This window comes from Sarcophilus harrisii, chromosome 6 (assembly GCF_902635505.1).
Source record: "Sarcophilus harrisii chromosome 6, mSarHar1.11, whole genome shotgun sequence".
Classification (NCBI taxonomy): Eukaryota; Metazoa; Chordata; class Mammalia; order Dasyuromorphia; family Dasyuridae; genus Sarcophilus; species Sarcophilus harrisii.
The window spans coordinates 243,767,522-243,785,722 of record NC_045431.1 but is presented as its reverse complement, the minus strand read 5'-3'; the positions used below and the strand labels follow the sequence as shown (position 1 = coordinate 243,785,722).

Here is an 18,201-nt window from a genome sequence, read left to right as displayed (position 1 = left end):
GACCTTCGATAGGAGGGTTCCCAGCCTGCCGCGCTACCATTGGCCCGTTTCTCCTGCCCCGGCCCGCCCAGCGCCCGCCCTCCCTCTCCCCCCACCCCCGCAGGACAGCCACACAAGTCCGGCTCATTGCAAACTGGGCAACCTTTATTTGGGGGGGGGGGGGGGGGAACCGGCGGAGGGGAGAGCGCAGGCTCGGAGGCGGGGGCGGGGCGCGCCGGCCGCGGGCCCTCCCCCCCAGGGCCAGGCCGGGGGCGGCTCAGGGGGCCGGCCTCTGCGGGGGGCCCGGGGCCGAGGGGGGCCAGGCCTGGAAGCGGCCCGAGAAGAGGCCGAGGCGGTCAATGTTCCTGTGCAGGACGCTGTGCAGCACGGCCAGGTGGGGGCCCCCGGCGCCGCCGCCCTCCCGAGAGAAGTCCCGGGCGAAGCGGCCCCTGTCCGGCTGGAAAGCGAACTTCTGGGGCAGCGGCCCGTGCTCGCGGAGGAAGCCCCAGACGCTGAGCAGCAGCAGCCGCACCTCGAAGGGCGCCAGCTGCCCGAAGACCTCGTGCATGTTGCCCAGCGTGGGCGGCAGCAGGCTGCCCTCGGCCATGACGGCCACCAGAGTACAGGAGGCCTCCAGCTGCCAGGGGGACTGCGAGGTGTCCAGGTGGCGGGAGGCCTCCCAGTGCCCCAGGAGGGCGGCCAGGAGCCCCCGCAGCAGCACCGAGCAGTAGCACAGGGCCGGCGGCGCCGCCGCCACCAGCTTCAGCAGCTCGAAGAGCAGCGGGTGCTCCCGGAACCGGCGGCCGATGCGCAGATCCCGCTCGACCGTGGTTCTGGCGTGGTCCTCGGGGGGCCAGGTCAGCTCCGCCCCGGCGGCGTCCGGGCACACGCTCTCCACCAAGGTCACGGCCACGGCTTTGGCCGCCTCGGGGCTCAGCGCCGGGGCCGCCCAGCGGTCGCCGGCCGCCGGCCCGCTCGAGACGCCGCAGCAGTGCACCAGAAGGCGGAGCAGGCTCTGGGTGTTGTAGATCACTTCCTGGGCGCTCCGGGACTGGGCCGACCTCGGGGGTTTCAGGCCGCGGCCGATCACTCCGGCGTGAAACACGGACCAGACGCCTCCGGGGCCCGGCACGGCCGCCGTGTGCCGCCTGTTGGTCTCCAGCAGGTAAGCGGAGGCCGAGCCGGAGGCCGTGGCCGACGCGTTCTCGTTTCCCCCTTCCCCTTCCCCCCCGAACAGCTCGGCGTTGCCGCGATGCAAAGCTCCCTCTACCAGAAGCTGGAGGACGGCTTTGAGGCCGGCCGAGGAGGCCTGGGAGAGCCGTATGAGCAGCTGGGAAGCCGAGGAGACGCCCGGGGGCCCGTGGAGCCTCAGGGAGGCAAAGAATCGGGACACGCCGGCCCTCACCAAGCTCAGGAGCTGGGCAGGGAGCAGGGCTCCCTGAGGGAAGGGGCAGATGGCCAGCAGGGACGAAGCTGCTTCGGCGACCTCCTCTTCCGGGTGCAGCAGGAGGGGGGCCAGGTCCGGAAGCTGGGCAGAGACGGCCTCGCCGACACGGGCCCCCAGGGCGGTGGGCCCCTCCCCACCCTGCTGCTCCCACCCCACCAGCAGAGTCAGGTTGCGGAGAAGCCTGGCCGTGAAGGGGGGGAGCAGCGTCCCCGCGTGGACGCGCGCCAGACAACTGCACAAGGTCAAGGGCAGCAAGCCCGAGAGACTGACCACCAGCCCGGCAAAAAGCTGCGTGGCCAGGCTCAACTCTTCCGGCGTTCGGGCCCGGCTCAAGAGATGGCCCAAGGCTTCTGGTCCGCAACTGGGCCGGGTATAGACGGACAGCAGGCCCAGGAGCTGGTGCTGCCAAAGGAAGCGCTTCCGCTCCAGCCTCAAGGTCTCCCCGCACAGCTCTCCGACGTGGCTCCGCAGGGCATCGAGGAAGGGCACTGGGCGGGGTGGGGGAGGAGGACCCAGCAGCCCGTCCCCGGGGGACCCTCCCCGATTGTGCACGAGCTTCTGTAAGTGCAGCAGCAGCAACTGGATGAGCCGGTCACAGGCCTCACGGACAGCATCGGGCACGGCCAGGCCGGGGGGCGTGATGACGGAAGCCGGCATGGCCGTGTCCACCAAGAACTGGAGGAGGCGGTAGGCCCCAGCCCCGGAGGCCTGGCTGACCAGGTGGACTGCGAGGCTCAGCATGTTGTCCAGCTCCTCTCGGCTAAAGACCTGCAGGTGCTGCTGAAGCTGGCTCAGGACCGACGGGGGCTTTAGGCAGTCCACCAGCTCCCCAGAGACGGTGCCCAGCAGGGCTGGCGACATGACCGCCAGCTGCAGCAAGAAGGGCACCGTAGCCTGAAGGGAGGGGTCGCTTCCACGCACCCCAGAGCCTGCGGCCAAGCTCTCGTGGAACATCCGGAGGAGCTCGCGGCGGATGCTGTCCCCGTGGCGAGAGGCCAGATGCCCCAAGATCCCTACGACAGAAGCAATCTTGGGCACGCGCTTTTCTCCAGGGATGGCTGGGGTTGAGGGGAAGGCATCCGCCGAAGGGGTCGGAGGGGGACCGCCCGCTCCCCCGCCTCCCCCGCCAGCCCCACCGTGGACACAGAAATCCTTGAGTCCACAAGACAGCACCCGAGAGATGATGGTGCCGGGGAAAGAGGAGCCGATGTGGGCCACGACCCAGTCAAAATGCGGCGAGTGCTGGACCGACGTGTCCAAGAGGGCGTCCACGCAGGCGTCGGGACAGCTCCCGATGAGGGCCGACAGGCACTGCACGTAAATGTCCATCAGGGTGCGGGTGGCGCGGCAGCCCATCCACAGCTGCAGCAGTTCGTTCAGGGAGCCGGCGGCGTGAGGCACCCGCTGGTGCCGCCCCGAGTACTTGCTGCTGAGCTGTCCCATCAGGTCAATGGACCAGGCGCTGACCACCGGGGCCCAGGCCTTGGGATTGGCCCGGATGAACTCCGAGAGCACCTGCTGCACCTCCTGGATGACATCCTCCAGGCCGGGACCCCCTGAAGGAACGTGGGACGGGAGCGGTGGGCGCAGGTGCTGCGGGCCCGTGCTGGCAACGTCGTCCAGAGTGGCCAGGTGCGTGCGCACGCTCTCGTCGAAGACGCCTCTCAGGTGGTCTAGGACGGCGGCCCGGGCAGGGGGCAGGGAGCGGAGCAGCAGGAGGCCGCAGCGCGCGTGGTCCCGCGTCGAGAGCTGGTGGCCCAGGACGGGGTCGACGCCGGTCAGGAAGGCCTTGATCTCCTGAGCCAGCTCCTGGGCACTGGGAAGAAGGGAGAGAAAGGGCAATCAGGCAGAACTGAGAGGCTCCCGGCGGGCACGACGCCCACAGCTGAACGGCAGCCAGGCCTCCCTCTAGAGCGTTCCCAGAAACGGCCAGCCCACCCCGGCCTGAGGATCCCTCCCCCCCTCCCAGCGGCCCCCGGCTTCTGGCCGGCTCCTGGCCACTTCCTTGTACCCAGCCGACGTCCCTCCCGCCCCTGGCTCTTAAGATTACTTGGAGGGGGCGGTGGCGATCCTCCCTCCTGGCACCAAGCCACACGTGGCCTCCTCCCCCCAATCATGTGCTCGTCCTCCTAAGCTGGGGCTCCCAGAACCAAACGGGGGCCGCAGACGGCGTTAAGCAGGGCCCTGGTGGGGCGGGGGAGCCGAGGCCCACAAACGTGAGGAGCCCAAGCCCACGGGGCCGCCCCGTCACCACACACCAGTCAGGCTGAGCGCCGGACACCCCCTTGTCCCCTTTACAAATGAGGAAAGGGAAGGAAGGCCTTGGCGCAGGCCCCCAATCCTCTGGCAGCGCCGGGGGGAGGCCGGCAGGTAGAAAGAAGGCTCCCTCCGCAGCCCCTCCCTCTGGAGCCTGCCTCGGTGTCCTCCAGGCCTGGCACAAGATGGGGGCCCTGCCTCCTCCCCAGCCCCGGTCTCTGTGACTCGCAGCCACTGAAACTTCTTTTTCAGGGACCCCTCCCCTCCAGACCCCGGGCGGCCCCGCGCTGCTGCTCCTCCCCCACCCATGCTCTCAGGGTGCAGCCCCTCTCCTCCGGCCGGAGGGGGGGGCGCAGGCCTCACCCAGGGGCCTCAGCCTGGCTGACCACGCCTGTGCCGGGGCCTCCGGCCGGCGGGCTACGAACCCCCTCTCGCGGCCCCCCACCGCCCCCCTTCCTCCAGATCGCGGCCCCCCCCCAGTCCGGACCGTCTCCTCTCCCGGCGGCCTGGCCCCGACACGCCCCCCACTCGGCGCCCCGCGGGGCTCCAGGCGCCGCTCCCCCTCCGCCTCCGCCCGCCCTCCCCCACCGCCCTTTACCCAAGGGGCAGCACAGCGCCCGCGGCTGGGCCCTCGGGCCTCGGAGCCTGCGCCCAGACCATCCCGAGGCCGCGGCACCTTCCAGGCGGGAGCCTCTGCTGGGGAAAGGGTGGGAGGAGGAGTTGGGGGAGGAGTACGGGGGAGGTGCCCCGGGGCCCAGACCTAGGCTCCGCCCTCCCCTTCCTCTTCCCTCCAGGGACCTCGGTTTCGCCGGCGATAAAACGAGGTGGCCGGACGGGCCGCCCCCGGGCTTCCGCCCAGCCCCTTGGCCTCAGTTTCCTCATCTGTACAATGGGGAGGGATGGACGATTTCCGAGAGCTGACCCCGGGGTGGAGCGATGCCGGCGCCCACGCACCTGAGCGGGGACGCGGGCCCGTGGGCGGCGGGTGCGGGTGGGGCCGGAGGCCCGGAGGGATCACACAGAGCCGACATCCCGGGCCCGGAGCCGGCAGCGGCAGCGGCTGGAGGGGCGGCGGGGGCGGGAGCGGCGGAGCGCGGCTGGCGCATGCGCGCTGGGAGGACAGCGAGCGGCGGAACCTGCCGGGGAGAGTGGCACGCAACAAAGTCCGGCGCCGTCTGGAGCCGCTGAAAGAGCGTTCCGCGCCCATCCGGGTCCCAGCGAGGGGCGGGGAAGAGGCGGGGCCCAGGAGGGGCGGGTCCGATCCGTGAGTGTCCGAGCTGGAAGCCCAACCCCTTCATTGCACCCGCGGGGAGACTGAGCCGCCGAGCTCCCATCGTGGACGAGTTCTACCGGCGTCTCAACCCCCGCTTCCTGACAGAGCCGGCCTAGTTCCACAGCGCTGCACCCCGGGAAAGGAGGCTTCCATTGGCATAGGAAGTCTTGTCAAATGGGCTGATGACAAGCGCCCAGCTCTGAAGTGGGGGGTGGGGCGCGGGGCAAGAAGAGAGACACACACAGAGAGACAGAGACAGAGTGAGAGACAGAGACACAGAGAGAGTGCGCGGGCGCGCGCACGCGCATGTATGTGTGCGTGTGTGTTTTAGGGGAGGGGTCACAAAAACGAATCCATCATCTCCCCGAGCATCGCGCCTCCATAAACTGATGCGCTTCCTATCCACACGCCGCCCTCCAAGATCCACCCAAAGATCCTCCGGTTCTTTTAACACGTTTTGCTTTTGACAACTTACCCAGTAGAGAAATCGGCTCAATTGCTTTTCAAATTCACATGAAACAAAACTTGTTCAATATGTAGCAGCAGCTTCAGGAGCAGGTACCACAAAGAGTGGAAAATATGAATCAATTCGACTTTTAAGGAGGGAAGGAAGAAAAGGACTGAGAACAAGGTCAAGACCGAGTTTGACATTTAGACACAAAGTCACCTGATCTCTCGGCCTCAACATCTTCATCTGTAAAATGGGTGGAAAAAACCACCTATCTCAGAAGATATTAAATGGCTTGAGGGTAGGAGCTGAAGACTTGAGTGGTAAACTGCCCCTTTTCACTGCTTCTTTCTTCTAGATCAATTGTCCAGAGTGACAAATACCGGATTAACTCCTAGCTCTTTACTCTCCTGGAGCTTTTAGAAATCCAATCACTTAACAAAAACATTCATTAAGCATCTGGAAGCAAAGACCACATAAAGCTGAGAAAGTCCCCTTTTAGTTGAAGAGATGAGGCTGATTACACACTCAGAACAAGTAAAAACAGAATGGGATGGGATAGGGAGGGTGACATAAGAGAATGGGTCCGTATTAAGAACCTACTAAGCACTTGCTTTGTGTTAACTACTCAGCAAATTCATCTCATTTGATTTTACTTGTGGCCCATTGTATGGTATAATGGCATCAGATTGCTTGCTGCTTTGGGGAGTGGCAAGTTAAGGGAGGGAGGAGGAAAAATTTTGGAAGTCAAAATCTTGCAAAAATCAACATTGAAAAATTATCTTTACATATAATTGGAAAAATAAAATACAATCAGTTTCATTAGTGAAATGTGGGGCAAATGATAGGCAAGCAGAGCAATGGTTCATGAGGTGGTGCAGTGGTAGAGCACAGGCACTGGAGTCAGGAAGACCAGAGTTGTTTGACCTCAGACACTTAACTAGCTATGCAACCTTGGACAATTTACTAGCTATGTGACCCTGGACAAGTCACTTAACCCCAACTGCCTCACCCCCCCCCCCAAAAAAAAAATATTTTTGGTTCATGAGGTTTAGAAGTGGGGCTGTGAGGCTGGGTATAACTATGTAATCCTGAGTTAGAATGATTTGTCCTGAGTGATAGAACTTTGTTTTTTACTTCCCAAAGCATTCCATTTAATAATGCTTAGCATTCATACATCTGTTTAAGGAACCACACTATAAATATTATCTCAATTTATTCTTATAATAACCTCACGAGATCGATGCCGTTATTATCCAGGTTAATTGGAAGATGAGCAAATGACTTGCCCCGTGTTACTACCAATATTAGGGAAAATTTTAACTCGGGTCTTCCTGACTCCAGATTACCTGACTTTTTTTACTCATACTACTTTGAATTGAGCTACTGCAGTGAGGAGCAGAGAGAGTTTACAGATAAAAACACAGGGAAAGGACAGACTGACACGTTTTTGCACTTAGGGCCCTGTTAGCACAATGTTAGACAAAAATGTTTGCAGCAGCCCTTTTTGTAGGGGCAAGGAACTGCAAAGTAAGTAGATGCCCATCCCTTGGAGAATGGCTGAAGTTACAGTATAATAAATGTAATGGAATATTGTTGTTTTACAAGAAATGATCATTTACATGAACAGATACTGAGTGAAACAAACAGAACCAAAATATATTGTACACAATAACAGCAAGAATGTTTGATGATCCACTAAGAAAGACTTGGTTCTTCTCAGTGGTTCAAAGCAATGCCAATAGACTTTGGACAGAAAATGCCATCTGCCTCCAGCAAAAGAACTAAGGAGATTGTAAATCAACACATGATTCTTTTTTTGTTTTTTAATCTATCCCTTGGCTTTTCTCCTTTGCTCCGATTTTTCTCTCCCAACAAAGCGATGTGTGTTAAAATAAACAAAAGGAAATGAAAGTGATAAAAACCAAGTATTATCAATAACTTTTAAAAATAAAATAAAAAATTGCATTACTGTAAAGGCTCTATTGCATCGCTTCAGGCTTTTAATTCTGTGAAATGAGCCATTCTACCTATTTTGCCTCTTTGGCCTTTAACCATTTCACAAAGTGCATTTGTAAGAAATGCTAAAAATTCTGTGTATATGAACCAAAAAATGTTGTTACCTAAAGGTTAAAAAAAATGATCAATAGGATGATTGCTGGAAAGACTTATATGAACTGATGCTAAGTGAGGAGAACCAAGAGAACATTGTACACAAAACTATGTGATGATCAGCTATGATGGATTCAACAATGAGGTGATTCAGACCAATTCCATAAGACTTGTGATGGAGAAAGTCGTGGGCATCCAGACAGAGGACTATGGGGACTGAATGTGAATCACAACATAGTATTTTCACCTTTTTTGTTGTTTGCTTGATTTTTTTCTTTTTTTCTCCTTTTGATCCGACTTTTCTTGTGCAGCACAATAAATGTGGAAATTATAGAAGAAGTGCACATTTAACATGTATTGGGTTACTTGCTATCTAGGAGAGGGAGAAAAATTTGAAACACAAGATTTTGCAAAGGCGAATGTTGAAAATTATCTTCGCATATATTTGGAAAATAAAAGGTTATTATTAAATAGAACCCTCAGTCTTGGGGGCAGGATTATCTCCCGGCTCCCTGCTTATTATCAATACTCAGCTCATGCCCCTGGCTTGGCTCCCCAGCCTTTTTACTCTATCCTCATCCTTCCACAGAGACTCACAAATGCTCCAACCAGAACTCAAACAACTTTATTACAAACTGTTATCACTAGTGAGCCACGGACCTCCCTTCTTTCCTCCCCAGGAAGCAAAGCAAACAGTATCTGAAGCTCCCCTCTCAAAGCAAAGGGACTTGAATGAGACATAGGAGGGGAGGGGAGGGAAAGGTCAGGGCCATGTCCTTTTAGAAGCCTATGGGGGGAGGGGGGCACCTGGGAGGCAAAATGGGTCGTGTATTAGCCCCAGAGTTTGAATCCAGCTTCAGATACCTACTAGCCGTGTGACCCTGGGCAAATCACACAATCCTGACTGCCTCCAAAACTTAAAAGAACGAGCAGCAGCTGCCTATGGGTGGGGGGCTCTGCCTCCTTGTCCTAACGGAAGGAATGGCCTCTTTGAGATCGTGGGGGCTCAGCTGCCAGCTTCCAGGTCTTCCATCTCCACATCCTGGATAGCTCCAGCTTTCCTTTTCTTCTGCCGTCTAGGCTGCGCCTCAGTGGTCCTGCCTGGCTTCGGGGGAGCTTCCACTGGGAGGAGTAAAGTTAATTAGCAGAATGCCCTCTTGACTTAACCTCTGCCCTCCGACCTTTTCCCTTTCCCAAGCCCGCCATCCTCCTCACCCTCCATGGCAGCCTTCTCCTTCTGGGCATGCCTGATCTGCTGCAAAAGCTTCCTCCGCTTCTTCCCAGACAGGGTGATGTTGGCTCGGGCACTCGACCTAGAGGGGAGGGGCAGAGGTCCAGTCTGGCGGCTCCCGAGTGCCCCAGGGGAAGTCACTGGGCCGCGGGTTTGAATTCCCTCGGAAGTACACACATTAAGCGCCCCCTCCCGGGCAGTGAGCTCCGGGCCTTGGCGCAGCACCCGGCACACAGCAGGCCTAAGAGCTACTTCCCGATTACTGCTTGAATTCTCCCAGAACTTCCAGCTTTCGGGAAGGGGGAGGGGGCATGGGGGGCAGGATAAGGATGGGGCTCTCTAGTAGAAAGTGCAGCCAAGTCCAAGCGGGATAATGGGGGGAATGGGGGGGGCGGCAGCATCCGGAGACCCCAGCGGCGACCCCCCACCCCCACCCCCGCGGCCCTGTCCGCGCCTTTGGCCCCGCCCCCCTTCTGCCGGGAGAGGGTCACGGGAGGCCGCCCGGGGAGCCCAGGGAGCACTCACGAGCGCTTCTTGAGGTGATGGCGAGTGATGAGCCCCTCGTCCAGCACCGCCCCGACCACCTGGTGCCGCCGCCGCCGCTCCCGTCTCAGCAGCCGGCGCCGCTTGAACAGCTTCTTTTTCAGCTCCTGGCAGGGGCAGGACCAGGCGGCAGAGTTAGGGGGGCGCGCGCCCGGCTACGTCCCCCCCCCCCCCGGGAGGAACCCGCGTGGAGGCCCCGGGTGGGCAGCAGGGGCAGAGGGCGGGGAAGGGGGCCGGGAAAGGGGCCTCGGCGGGGCCGCCAGCAGTCACCGTCCGCGGCCGGTTGATCTTCCCCCCGGGAGCCCCCATGGTCCAGGCGCCGAGGTCAGCGTCGCAGCGGCGGCGGCGACGCGGCGGCTTCCGACGTTCCTAGTGTCGCTCTCGGCGCGCCGCGCCCCGCCCCTTCGGAAGGGAGGCACCGCCCCCGGCAGAGAGCGGCCAATCGGAGGCGAGGGGCGGTGCGCCACCTGCCTATAAAGGCGCGCCGGGCACAGGCGCAGTCCCTTTCCTGCCGGAGAGCCGGTGAGTGCGGCCGGAGAGCCTCCCCTGAGGCTGCTGTCTGGGCTGCCGGGGCTGCCGGGGCTGCCGGGGCTGCCGGGGCTGCCGGGGCTGTCGGCCTGGGGCTTTCGCTTTCGCAGGCGCTGCCGCCTCCATTTCTTGGCGGGGGCCGGGTGCTCGGTCCCGGCCCCCGTTATGTACGGAGGCAGAGCAAGGGGACCCCGGTCCCCCCGGCGTCATGTCTTCGGTGCCGGCGGCTCCCATCCGCCGGTTCTATCCTCACTCGCCGGGACAGCGTCCTTTGCAGGGCCGAGAAAGGGCCGGTTTCCCCCCGCTTTTCTGATTGCTCATCTGTTGTGCTTCTGTTTCAGGGCCTTGATCGCCGCCGCCCCTGGACGTGGAACGACTGGATCCTTCTCTCACCCCCCTTTTAACTGGTTCAATAAAGTCCATTCCCTGAGAAGAGTCTGGCTCTGACCTTTGTTCCTCGTTCTCTCGGCGCAGGGGGAGGGGAAGGGGAGCGGGGCCTGCCTCTCGCCCGCGAGACTCGGCCCTGCAGACCTGGCCCATGGCGCTCCTGCACCGACTCCTCCACAAGGGGACCAGGGCGAAGCGCTCCTGGGCCGGTAGGGCTTTGGGGGTCGGGAATGTGGGCGGCCGGGGGGGGTGCCCAGCGCACGCCCCTAACGTTGCCCTGTCCCAACCCCGCGCAGGCTCCCTGGCCGGCAGCTGCCTGTCGGATCCCGGGCTCTGGGACCGGCTCCACGCCCAGGCGTTGCCCGGAAGGCCCCCTAACTTCGACTGGTTTTTTGGCTACGAAGAGGTTCGGGGGCTTCTCTTGCCGCTGCTGCAGAAGGGGGCTCCCCGAGGGCCAGCAGTGGCCCCCCTCAGGGTGCTGGACGTGGGCTGTGGAACCTCGGATTTGTGCCCCGGACTCTACACCAAGTGCCCCCTGCCCTTGAACGTGCTCGGGGTGGACTTTTCTGCAGTGGCTGTGCAGCGCATGAAGCGCCTGCTGGAAGGGCACGGAGACCGCCCCGGGCTGCGCCCCGGGCACCCCGATTCCCGGCTGCATTTCCTGCAGGCTGACGCCCGAGACCTGGGACCTGCCTGCCCTTCTGGGTCCTTCCAGCTGGTGCTGGACAAGGGCACCTGGGATGCTGTGGCCAGGGGTGGCCAAGCCGGGGCAGAGCAGCTGCTGTCCGAGTGTCTGCGGGTGCTCGCCCCCCAGGGCACCCTGGTACAGTTCTCCGATGAGGACCCCGATGTTCGTTTGCCCTGCTTGGAGCGGGGAGCTGGCAGCAGATTGGTGAAAATACAGGAACTGGGGCCCTTCAAGGGGCTCACTTATTTTGCTTACTTGGTCCAGGCAGCTCAATAAAAGCAATCTTCCCCATTTTATTTGTGTGTCAAGTGTAGTGATAACCTTTCTTTTCTGGCTGGGGGGGGGGGGGGGGGGATTCAGGAAACAAGGGAAGAATCTTAATCTCACTCACCAGAAATCCAGGAAGTTTCACTCTCCTCCCAGGTTTCTTCCTCTTCCTCCTGCTCCCAGTCGGACCCAGGATTGAGGGTTCTTAGAGAGGATCTGGGATCTAGGGGGCACCAAGCCCAGCCTAGGGTGGGAGAATAATGTTGCCACCACGAGGATATTTCCCCAAAAATCCCTTTACACTCTGACTCAATTGATCTCATTTTACAGTTGGGGAAACTGGCTCACATTAAGCCAAGAATGGGGGTTTAAGTTTCTGGGGCAAGATTTGAATCCATGTCTTGCTCTACTCTGCCACTGGATCAGTTAAAAGGAAATCCATCCATCCTCATCATCCTTCTGCTTTCCCTCTCCCACCTAAACAACGGCTTCCTGCCCATCTCCTTTTCTTCCCCCTTTTCCATCTCTAGGCCTCTCAGACCAAGACTTTCTTCACCTGACTCTTCATCTTGGTCCTGGAAAAAGGCTTCCTCTTCCTCTTCACTGTCGGATAACAGCAAATCCTCAGGAGGCCACCTGAGCTCCCCACTTTCCACCTCATTTGGATCTGTGGCTTCCACGGTGATGGAGGGTGGACGGGGCTTCTGAGAAGAAACCTAAGGCAGCGCACAAACTGACTTAGAACCAACAAGGCGAGGCAGGGACTTGGAGGAGTTTCTGCTTTAAGCGGGAAGCGGGCTTGGCGCACGTACCTGAACGTCCTGGTCGTCCCACAAGGTCTTGACCTGATTTGGAGAGTCCGGTTTCCAGGGAGAACCTGGGCTGTTGCTGGGCCAAGAAACCTCCTCCTCCTCCTCACTGCTTCTAGGCAGGAAGGCCATGGTAACGCGGTGAGCAGCGCGGACTTCCCCGCTGCGCCGGTGTCCCCCTCCGTCCCCAGCCCCTTTATGGCCAGACTCCCGCAGAAGGGGAGACCGATTTTGCCCCTGTAATCTCCTTTGGAAACTGGCCCCTTAATCGCATCTGAGGAAAGGAGGCTGACAAGCAGCAGGGGGATTACAAGAGTCCCAGAGGGGGGAGGGAAAATTGTGGACGAGGTTTGGCCCTTGGAGGGGAAGAGAAAAAGTTGAAAGCTCCTTTTCCCTCTTCCCCCTTGGACACGTCGCTCAGGATCCTTCTCGCGAGGCCTTTTGCCCTAAGACTGACCGGCTCCCGGGCCCTTGTCTCCCAGGGCTGGGCATGGGTGGAGGGGCGGGATCCACCAGACCCTTGCAGGGATGAGACACAGCTGTCCTAGACGCGATTAGATGGGAGGATTTGGCCAAATCCCTCTGCCTTGGCGAACCGGTGTCCTGACATACAGTGTCTGTGTTAATGCTTACAATCCCACTTCCCAGGCGGCTGGGGGCCAAGTATCAGGCAAGTTTATAGAGCAGGAAGGGCCTTCAGGACCGATCCAGTGCGTGCACTTTGTAGGCGGGCACCCGAGAGTCACAGGACAGTCCCCAGGCTGATCCCAGATCCCAGTGCCCGCCCAGGGGGGTTAGAATCATGTTTTCCGGGGGAAAAGATCCTTGAGCCCAAACCGCTCGCTTGGAACAGGCTGGGCGACGTCGCGCCCAATAAGCTGGCCGTAGAGCGCGGGGCGTGACCCTGAGCGCCTAGGCCCTTTCCCATCCGCGAGGGGCGGCCTTTATGCGGCGCTTTGGGGGGCAAGGCGCCGCCCCCCATCCGGCCCGTGCCCCGGCACCGCCGCCGCCGCGCTCTGAGAGAGGAGGCGGCCTAGGGGAGGGGCGTGCGGGAGAGAAGCGCCTCCCGGAGTGGGAGCGGGCCACGGGCGGGGCCTAGTCGGAGCGTTTGCGGGCGCTTTACAAACGTGATCCCGCTTCTCAGCGCCCCAAGCGGTCCCCGTGGGGACGGGCGGATGACAGGCCGGATCCTGCACGACCTGACGGGTTTTTCAAGCGAAGCCAAGCGCATGTGCCCGGCCGGCTCCGCGGGCCAGCCCCATCGGGGAGGACTCTGGGATCTCCGCCTGGGGGCGCCGTAGCCACGAGCGCTCTTCCTGCTCCCTCCTGGCCCCGCTCTGCGCAGTCGGAGGAGGAAGAGAAAAACTCTCTAGTGCATTTCACCTCCTCCCGCTCCGCCCCCTTTAAAGTCCTCGACTTCCGGCCTCGCTCCCCCGCGTTGGCCTCTCTAGGCCGGTGTCCCCGCCCGCGGAGGACTACGTTTCTCGTCTCTATGGCGCGGCCTCTTTAGGCGGCGGAGGGGGCGGGGCTCCGTTCTTCGGTGGGCGGTCGAGGACATGGGGTCGCTGTTCAAGGCGCTGCAGGTGGCGGCGGTGCTGGGCGCGGGCGGGGGCTTAGGGGTCTTCCTCTTCGTGCTGGTGACGCCGGGGGAGCAGCGCACGCGGGAGCTGCTTAAGGTGGGTCCGCCGCCCGGAGAGCATGGAAGAGGTGCCCGCCGACTGCCCCGAGCCAGCGGCCGGCCCTGCCCTCCGGGGGCTTCCATCCGTCCTCGGTGCTGGCCGGGAGGGGGGGCGGGGAGGGTTGGGGGAGGCCGCGGCGACCCGGCTCCCGGGCCCTGACCTGGCTCCCTCCTGGGCCCTGCGCAGGAAATCCCGGAGGGGAACCCGCAGCGGTGGGACGAGGCGACCAAGACCAAGATGCTGTTGCTGGACACGCTGCGGGAGGCCACCGAGACGCACGAGAACGTGGCCTGGAGGAAGGACTGGAACCGGCGGGAGGGCGGCCGGGCGGCCTGACGCCTACCCGGGCTCCCCTCGGAACTCGGGATCCCCCCCACCCCCACGTCGCGGGCCTCGCGCATCCCCGATACCTGAGGGGCTCTAAGAGGCCGCTGCCTCCTCGCGTTCCCCAGTGCGTTATAAACTCTGGCTTAATAAACGGGACTCAGGGCTCATTGTAATAGCCATTTTATCCTCCCCACAACAGCCTCCGGCTTCCCTCCACTTTGACCAGTCTGAAAACGAACGAGCCCCTTATCCCCGCCTCGGGCACCCTCCAAGTCTGCGACAAAGATGCCCCTGCCTGGCACTCAAGGCTCTGGTCCCGGCCCGTTAGTGTTTGTGGCTTGGGCCGGGAGAACATCATCTTCAGCCTGGGGGTCACGTTGTATTTGCATGCTGGAGGGGAAAGAGAAGGCTCCGGGGATGTTCAGGTGATGGGACCTGCACTTCCCTCCCAGTACTGGGGGGAGGATACCTCCATGGAGGGCCCCGCCTTGGGTTGTAGAGGAGGGTCCTCTCCTGCTGCAGGGGAAGGACATGAAGGCGTCAGTGGCTTTTCCACCATCATTGTAGGGCAGGGATCAAGGGCCAGGCCCAACCTGCAGGGATCTGCCATTTGACCCTTCTCAACAGCCAAGTAAGGACAGCACCAGACTCTTGGGAGGCCTCAGCCCCCTCCTCCACCCTCCCCAACCTCAGGAAGGAGCCTGACACACATGACTCAGGACGTGTTTATTAGGGAGGGATGTCAGTGCTCTGTCAGAGGTGGGGGGAGTTTTGAGGGGAAAAGAAAGGAGGCTGGAGAGCCCTTCAGCTGGCACACTTCTTGGCTACAATGAGGACCGCAGAAGGCACAAGTCCTGTAGGAAGAGAGGAGATTCAGCTCAGTTTCAGCCGCTTCCTAACAGCCCAAACCCTACTTCAGGCAGTCTCCACACCCACCACCTTGTAGTCCCCATACCCAGCTCCTGCAGTGGTCTCTCCATATCGGCTTCAGAAAAGGCCCGCCGGGGGAAGCCACTGAGCAGCTGTACAGGGTCCTGCCCACCCCCTAGTTCCTCCCCTCGATGTAGCTCCACGTAGAGTCTCACTGCCGCCAGCTGCTCTCTGGCCTTGAATGTCTGTGTCAGGGAGGTGCCGTCTGGCAGCCGAACCTGGAAGGACAGAGAGAGTCCGGTATCAGGGGAAACGTGGGGTAAAGGCTTGCCTCATAATGTTGCTAACAATCATTAAGTGCTTTACAACTGTCTGATTTGATCCACAGGACCCAGGAAGGGGATTCTATATGAGCCCCCTTTTAAGGTGAAAAAACTGAGGCAAACAGAAGTGAAGTGACTTGCCCAGCAAAGCCAGTGAATGCCTTTCCACTCTGCCACTGGGCTGCCTTCGCTTGCTTAAGTAAAAATAGAAAAAAAGAGAACATGAGGCTATTACTGGGAACTAATTATAACCATGACAAGAAATTTTTATGAAGCACCTTTCTTTGGTGGCGCCGGCTGCTGTACATGTGTTAAAAAGACCCATTCCCTGTTGCCTGGGAGTTTACAATACAGCAAGAGACAAATCTTGAAAGATGTAAGAGACTGAACCCAGGGGGCCCAGGATGCTAAAAACATAAACAAGCAGTCGCAGGACCACAAGCAGAAGTTATATTACAGGGGTTTGGTGTTCACACAGGATAAGGATCAGTCAGCTGATTTCACCAATAAGTTGTTAAAAGTCACACTGAGAAAATAAAAATTTCATATGGGAAGGAAGAATATAGATAGCCAAGGGGAGGGATCCCTGAACGTGAGACAGTGGGAGCAGCAGCACCTCAACACGGCTCTTGATTTGGAGGAAAGCCCAGCCTCCAAGGGACCATCACACCCCCATACCTGTATTCGGCACTGGTCATACTCTCGCTTGGTGGGAGGCTCCTGACTGGGAGAAGAAGGAACGGGGCCTGGCTCTGTTGCAGGGGAGGTCATCTGTGATCCAGTGCCACCAAACTAGGAGTCAAGGGAAATTAGCTAGGGAGCCACACTAAACCCCGTGGCCCCCTCCCACACTTATTCTCATGCCCCCCAGACACCATTTACCATCCTTTACGATGGAGATGTCTCGTGACTGACCATACCCTGTATTTCCTAATTTGATCCTGCCACTGACACCCACCTTCTTGGCTCTCTCTACTTTATCCCTCTCAATCTTCTCCCGGACTCGCTGTCTGGAAGGGAGTGCAAGAGATGGAGAATCTGGTGAGTGACACAGCCCCGCCACCAACCTTTCCTCCTGCCCTGCCCGCTCCCTCGGGCCTCCGACCTGGCTGCTGTCTCTTCGGCCTTCTCCCTCCTCCGCTCCTCGGCTGCCCGGCGCATCTCATCTTCCTGTAGCCGCTGCCGGGCGGCCGACAGCTCCTGGCCCTGCCGTCTACGCTGCCTCTCGCGCTCCACCGCCTCCCGCTGCTCTCTTTCTCCCCGTTCCTTTTGTTTCTGGGCTACCAACTCCAACATCCTGGATCAGAGACAGGGAATTCCTCAACAACGAGGAAGGAGAGGGTAATAACTGACACTTGAAGGGGAGCACTTTGAAAAGAGAACGTGATGGTAATTCAGAAAAACGAAAAAAAGTATTTGGCTATTTCTGACGCTTATTAAGCAATTACTGTGTGCACCACATTGTTTCTTCTGGAAGAGACCGGAAGACATTTCGGACGCCGTCCCGGGTGGGCTTCAGACAAGAGGGAGCAGAAGGGGCTTGGGCCACAAAGCAGCTGGTCGGTCGGGGGTCAGTGAGAAAGGCTCCCCCTCCCAGGGAGAAGGTTAAGGCCCAGGGCCCGGTACCTCTTGGTCTGCTCCCGCTTCTCCTCTTCACTCAGAGGGGGCTTCTCCTCCACCTGGGCTGACCCAGACCCTGTGAAGAGGTAACCCCCGTCATGTCCCCAGGGCTGCGGCCCGGGGGAATCCTCCCCAGTCCCCATCCCTTCCCTAATTGGAAGGTGCCACTCCTCCACCTATTCCTTTGGCTCTGACCTTCAGGGCTGCCTCCCCCATAGGACGGGGGTTCATGCCCCAAGGAGTGTCCCAGGGGGGAAGCTGGGGGCTCATCCACATCCGGGTCATCTTCATGTTCCATCAACCTAGATGAGTGGGGCAACCCAGTGAGCCGGGAATCCTGCACCTGCCCTACAACTCTTCTCTCCCAGGACGCCTCCCGCCCCCAGGCCCCCCAGTCACCCCGTGACTCCCGAGCCCCCAGCCGCGGCCTCCCTCGCTCTCACCAGTCCATCGCAGCCTCGATGCCCTGGTTCCCCGTGAGAGCCAGAGCCTTCTCCCTGGGGACAGAAACCGGGGGCGGGGTCAATGCACATAACACGGGCATGACGGGCCACAGGGGGACTCCCGGTTTTGCACAGGGCGCCGGGGTCACCTCCCCCTGGGACACGGGCCTCGGAAGGCCTGGGCGGAGGGGCTCGGGGGCGAGTCCGGGCTCCGGGGCGGGCGGTCCGCCCCCAGGACCCCAAAGGCAGGGTCTGTACGGAGGGGGAGGGGCGCGGACTCTCCTTGGGGACCCAAAGCTGGGGGAGGGGCGGAAAGAGCGGGGGACGTTCCGCAAAGCCGGGGGCGGGGACGGGTTTCCTTACGCGCGCCCCCGCGGGAAGCCCATCTCGATGAGGCTCTCCAGAGCTGTTCGCTCCGCCATGGCGCCGCCTCCGCCTCCACCGGGACCTGGGGAGGAAGGCGGGGGCGGGGGCGGGGTCAGGGCGGCGGCCACGCGCACCTCCTCTCCTTTCCCGGAAGGGGGCGGAGCAAGGAGCGAGCCGCCCACGTGCCGCCCCGGCTCCTCCCCCTTTACGCTTCGCCGCCAGGGCCTCGGGGCCGCGCGCGCATCCAGGAAGATAGGAGGCGGGGACAGAGCGCGCCCCACCCCCCCCGCCCAGCGCCCAGCTGAACCGCACGCGCCTCCGGGCCCGTGGGGGAGGCGGGGCCCGCGCGCCCCCTCTCCCTAAGCCCCAGGCCACGGGCCCGCCAGAGCACGCGCGCCGCCTCCCCTCCCCCATCTCGGGGCGCGAGCCCGCTCCGAGCGGGGCGCGCCCCCTGGGGCCTTCTCCCGCCTCCGCCCTGGCCTGCGGGCCACGCGCCCTCACCCTGACTCGGTGGCTCCGGACAAACTGGGGCGCCGGTGGGGGCCGAGGGTGGTCGGGGAGGAAGCTGAGGAAATCGGAAGTGCCGGTGTTTTTGTCACGTGGGT

At 61.0% G+C, this 18,201-nt stretch overlaps 6 protein-coding genes and 1 non-coding gene across 11 annotated transcripts; 3 read left to right on the top strand and 4 right to left on the bottom strand.

Moving 5' to 3' along the window:
• Positions 1–122: 122 nt before the first annotated feature.
• On the bottom strand, positions 123–6,329 carry INTS5 (integrator complex subunit 5). Of its 2 annotated transcripts, none has more exons than XM_031941556.1 (2): positions 4,637–6,329; positions 123–3,242 (listed from the first exon to the last, which is right to left on the bottom strand). In XM_031941556.1, the coding sequence occupies exons 1-2, from the start codon at positions 5,014–5,016 to the stop codon at positions 257–259; spliced, it is 3,366 nt and encodes a 1,121-aa protein (XP_031797416.1). In that variant the 5' UTR covers positions 5,017–6,329; the 3' UTR covers positions 123–256. The 2 variants fall into 2 exon arrangements, with proteins under 2 accessions (XP_031797416.1, XP_031797417.1); XM_031941557.1 differs by lacking the exon at positions 4,637–6,329 and adding an exon at positions 4,281–4,448.
• A 1,789-nt stretch (positions 6,330–8,118) lies between these two features.
• Positions 8,119–9,680, bottom strand: C6H11orf98 (chromosome 6 C11orf98 homolog). Its single transcript, XM_031941327.1, has 4 exons — positions 9,560–9,680; positions 9,272–9,396; positions 8,731–8,828; positions 8,119–8,637 (listed from the first exon to the last, which is right to left on the bottom strand). Exons 1-4 carry the CDS (start codon positions 9,596–9,598, stop codon positions 8,522–8,524), a joined length of 378 nt encoding a protein of 125 aa, XP_031797187.1. The 5' UTR covers positions 9,599–9,680; the 3' UTR covers positions 8,119–8,521.
• CSKMT (citrate synthase lysine methyltransferase) lies at positions 9,676–11,188 on the top strand. Of its 2 annotated transcripts, none has more exons than XM_031941325.1 (2): positions 9,676–9,811; positions 10,159–11,188. In XM_031941325.1, the coding sequence occupies exon 2, from the start codon at positions 10,356–10,358 to the stop codon at positions 11,166–11,168; it is 813 nt and encodes a 270-aa protein (XP_031797185.1). In that variant the 5' UTR covers positions 9,676–9,811; positions 10,159–10,355; the 3' UTR covers positions 11,169–11,188. The 2 variants fall into 2 exon arrangements, with proteins under 2 accessions (XP_031797185.1, XP_031797186.1); XM_031941326.1 differs by lacking the exon at positions 9,676–9,811 and having other exon boundaries at positions 10,088–10,413; positions 10,501–11,188.
• Positions 9,937–10,084, top strand: LOC111721487. Its single transcript, XR_002770654.2, has one exon. It is a non-coding gene; the product is annotated as a small nucleolar RNA SNORA57 (small nucleolar RNA).
• A 67-nt stretch (positions 11,189–11,255) lies between the features above and the next one.
• On the bottom strand, positions 11,256–13,363 carry LBHD1 (LBH domain containing 1). 2 transcript variants are annotated; one of them, XM_023506482.2, is made up of 3 exons: positions 11,972–13,363; positions 11,716–11,875; positions 11,256–11,403 (listed from the first exon to the last, which is right to left on the bottom strand). In XM_023506482.2, exons 1-3 carry the CDS (start codon positions 12,098–12,100, stop codon positions 11,276–11,278), a joined length of 417 nt encoding a protein of 138 aa, XP_023362250.1. In that variant the 5' UTR covers positions 12,101–13,363; the 3' UTR covers positions 11,256–11,275. The 2 variants fall into 2 exon arrangements, with proteins under 2 accessions (XP_023362250.1, XP_023362249.1); XM_023506481.2 differs by having other exon boundaries at positions 11,314–11,875.
• On the top strand, positions 13,352–14,141 carry LOC100916591 (ubiquinol-cytochrome-c reductase complex assembly factor 3). The gene is made up of 2 exons (XM_003774057.4): positions 13,352–13,644; positions 13,834–14,141. Exons 1-2 carry the CDS (start codon positions 13,525–13,527, stop codon positions 13,981–13,983), a joined length of 270 nt encoding a protein of 89 aa, XP_003774105.1. The 5' UTR covers positions 13,352–13,524; the 3' UTR covers positions 13,984–14,141.
• A 540-nt stretch (positions 14,142–14,681) lies between these two features.
• On the bottom strand, positions 14,682–18,201 carry UBXN1 (UBX domain protein 1). 2 transcript variants are annotated; one of them, XM_003774045.4, is made up of 10 exons: positions 18,098–18,201; positions 17,594–17,678; positions 17,231–17,284; positions 16,983–17,089; positions 16,794–16,863; positions 16,273–16,464; positions 16,126–16,177; positions 15,846–15,959; positions 14,930–15,122; positions 14,682–14,828 (listed from the first exon to the last, which is right to left on the bottom strand). In XM_003774045.4, the coding sequence occupies exons 2-10, from the start codon at positions 17,650–17,652 to the stop codon at positions 14,779–14,781; spliced, it is 891 nt and encodes a 296-aa protein (XP_003774093.1). In that variant the 5' UTR covers positions 17,653–17,678; positions 18,098–18,201; the 3' UTR covers positions 14,682–14,778. The 2 variants fall into 2 exon arrangements, with proteins under 2 accessions (XP_003774093.1, XP_031797183.1); XM_031941323.1 differs by lacking the exon at positions 18,098–18,201 and having other exon boundaries at positions 17,594–17,763.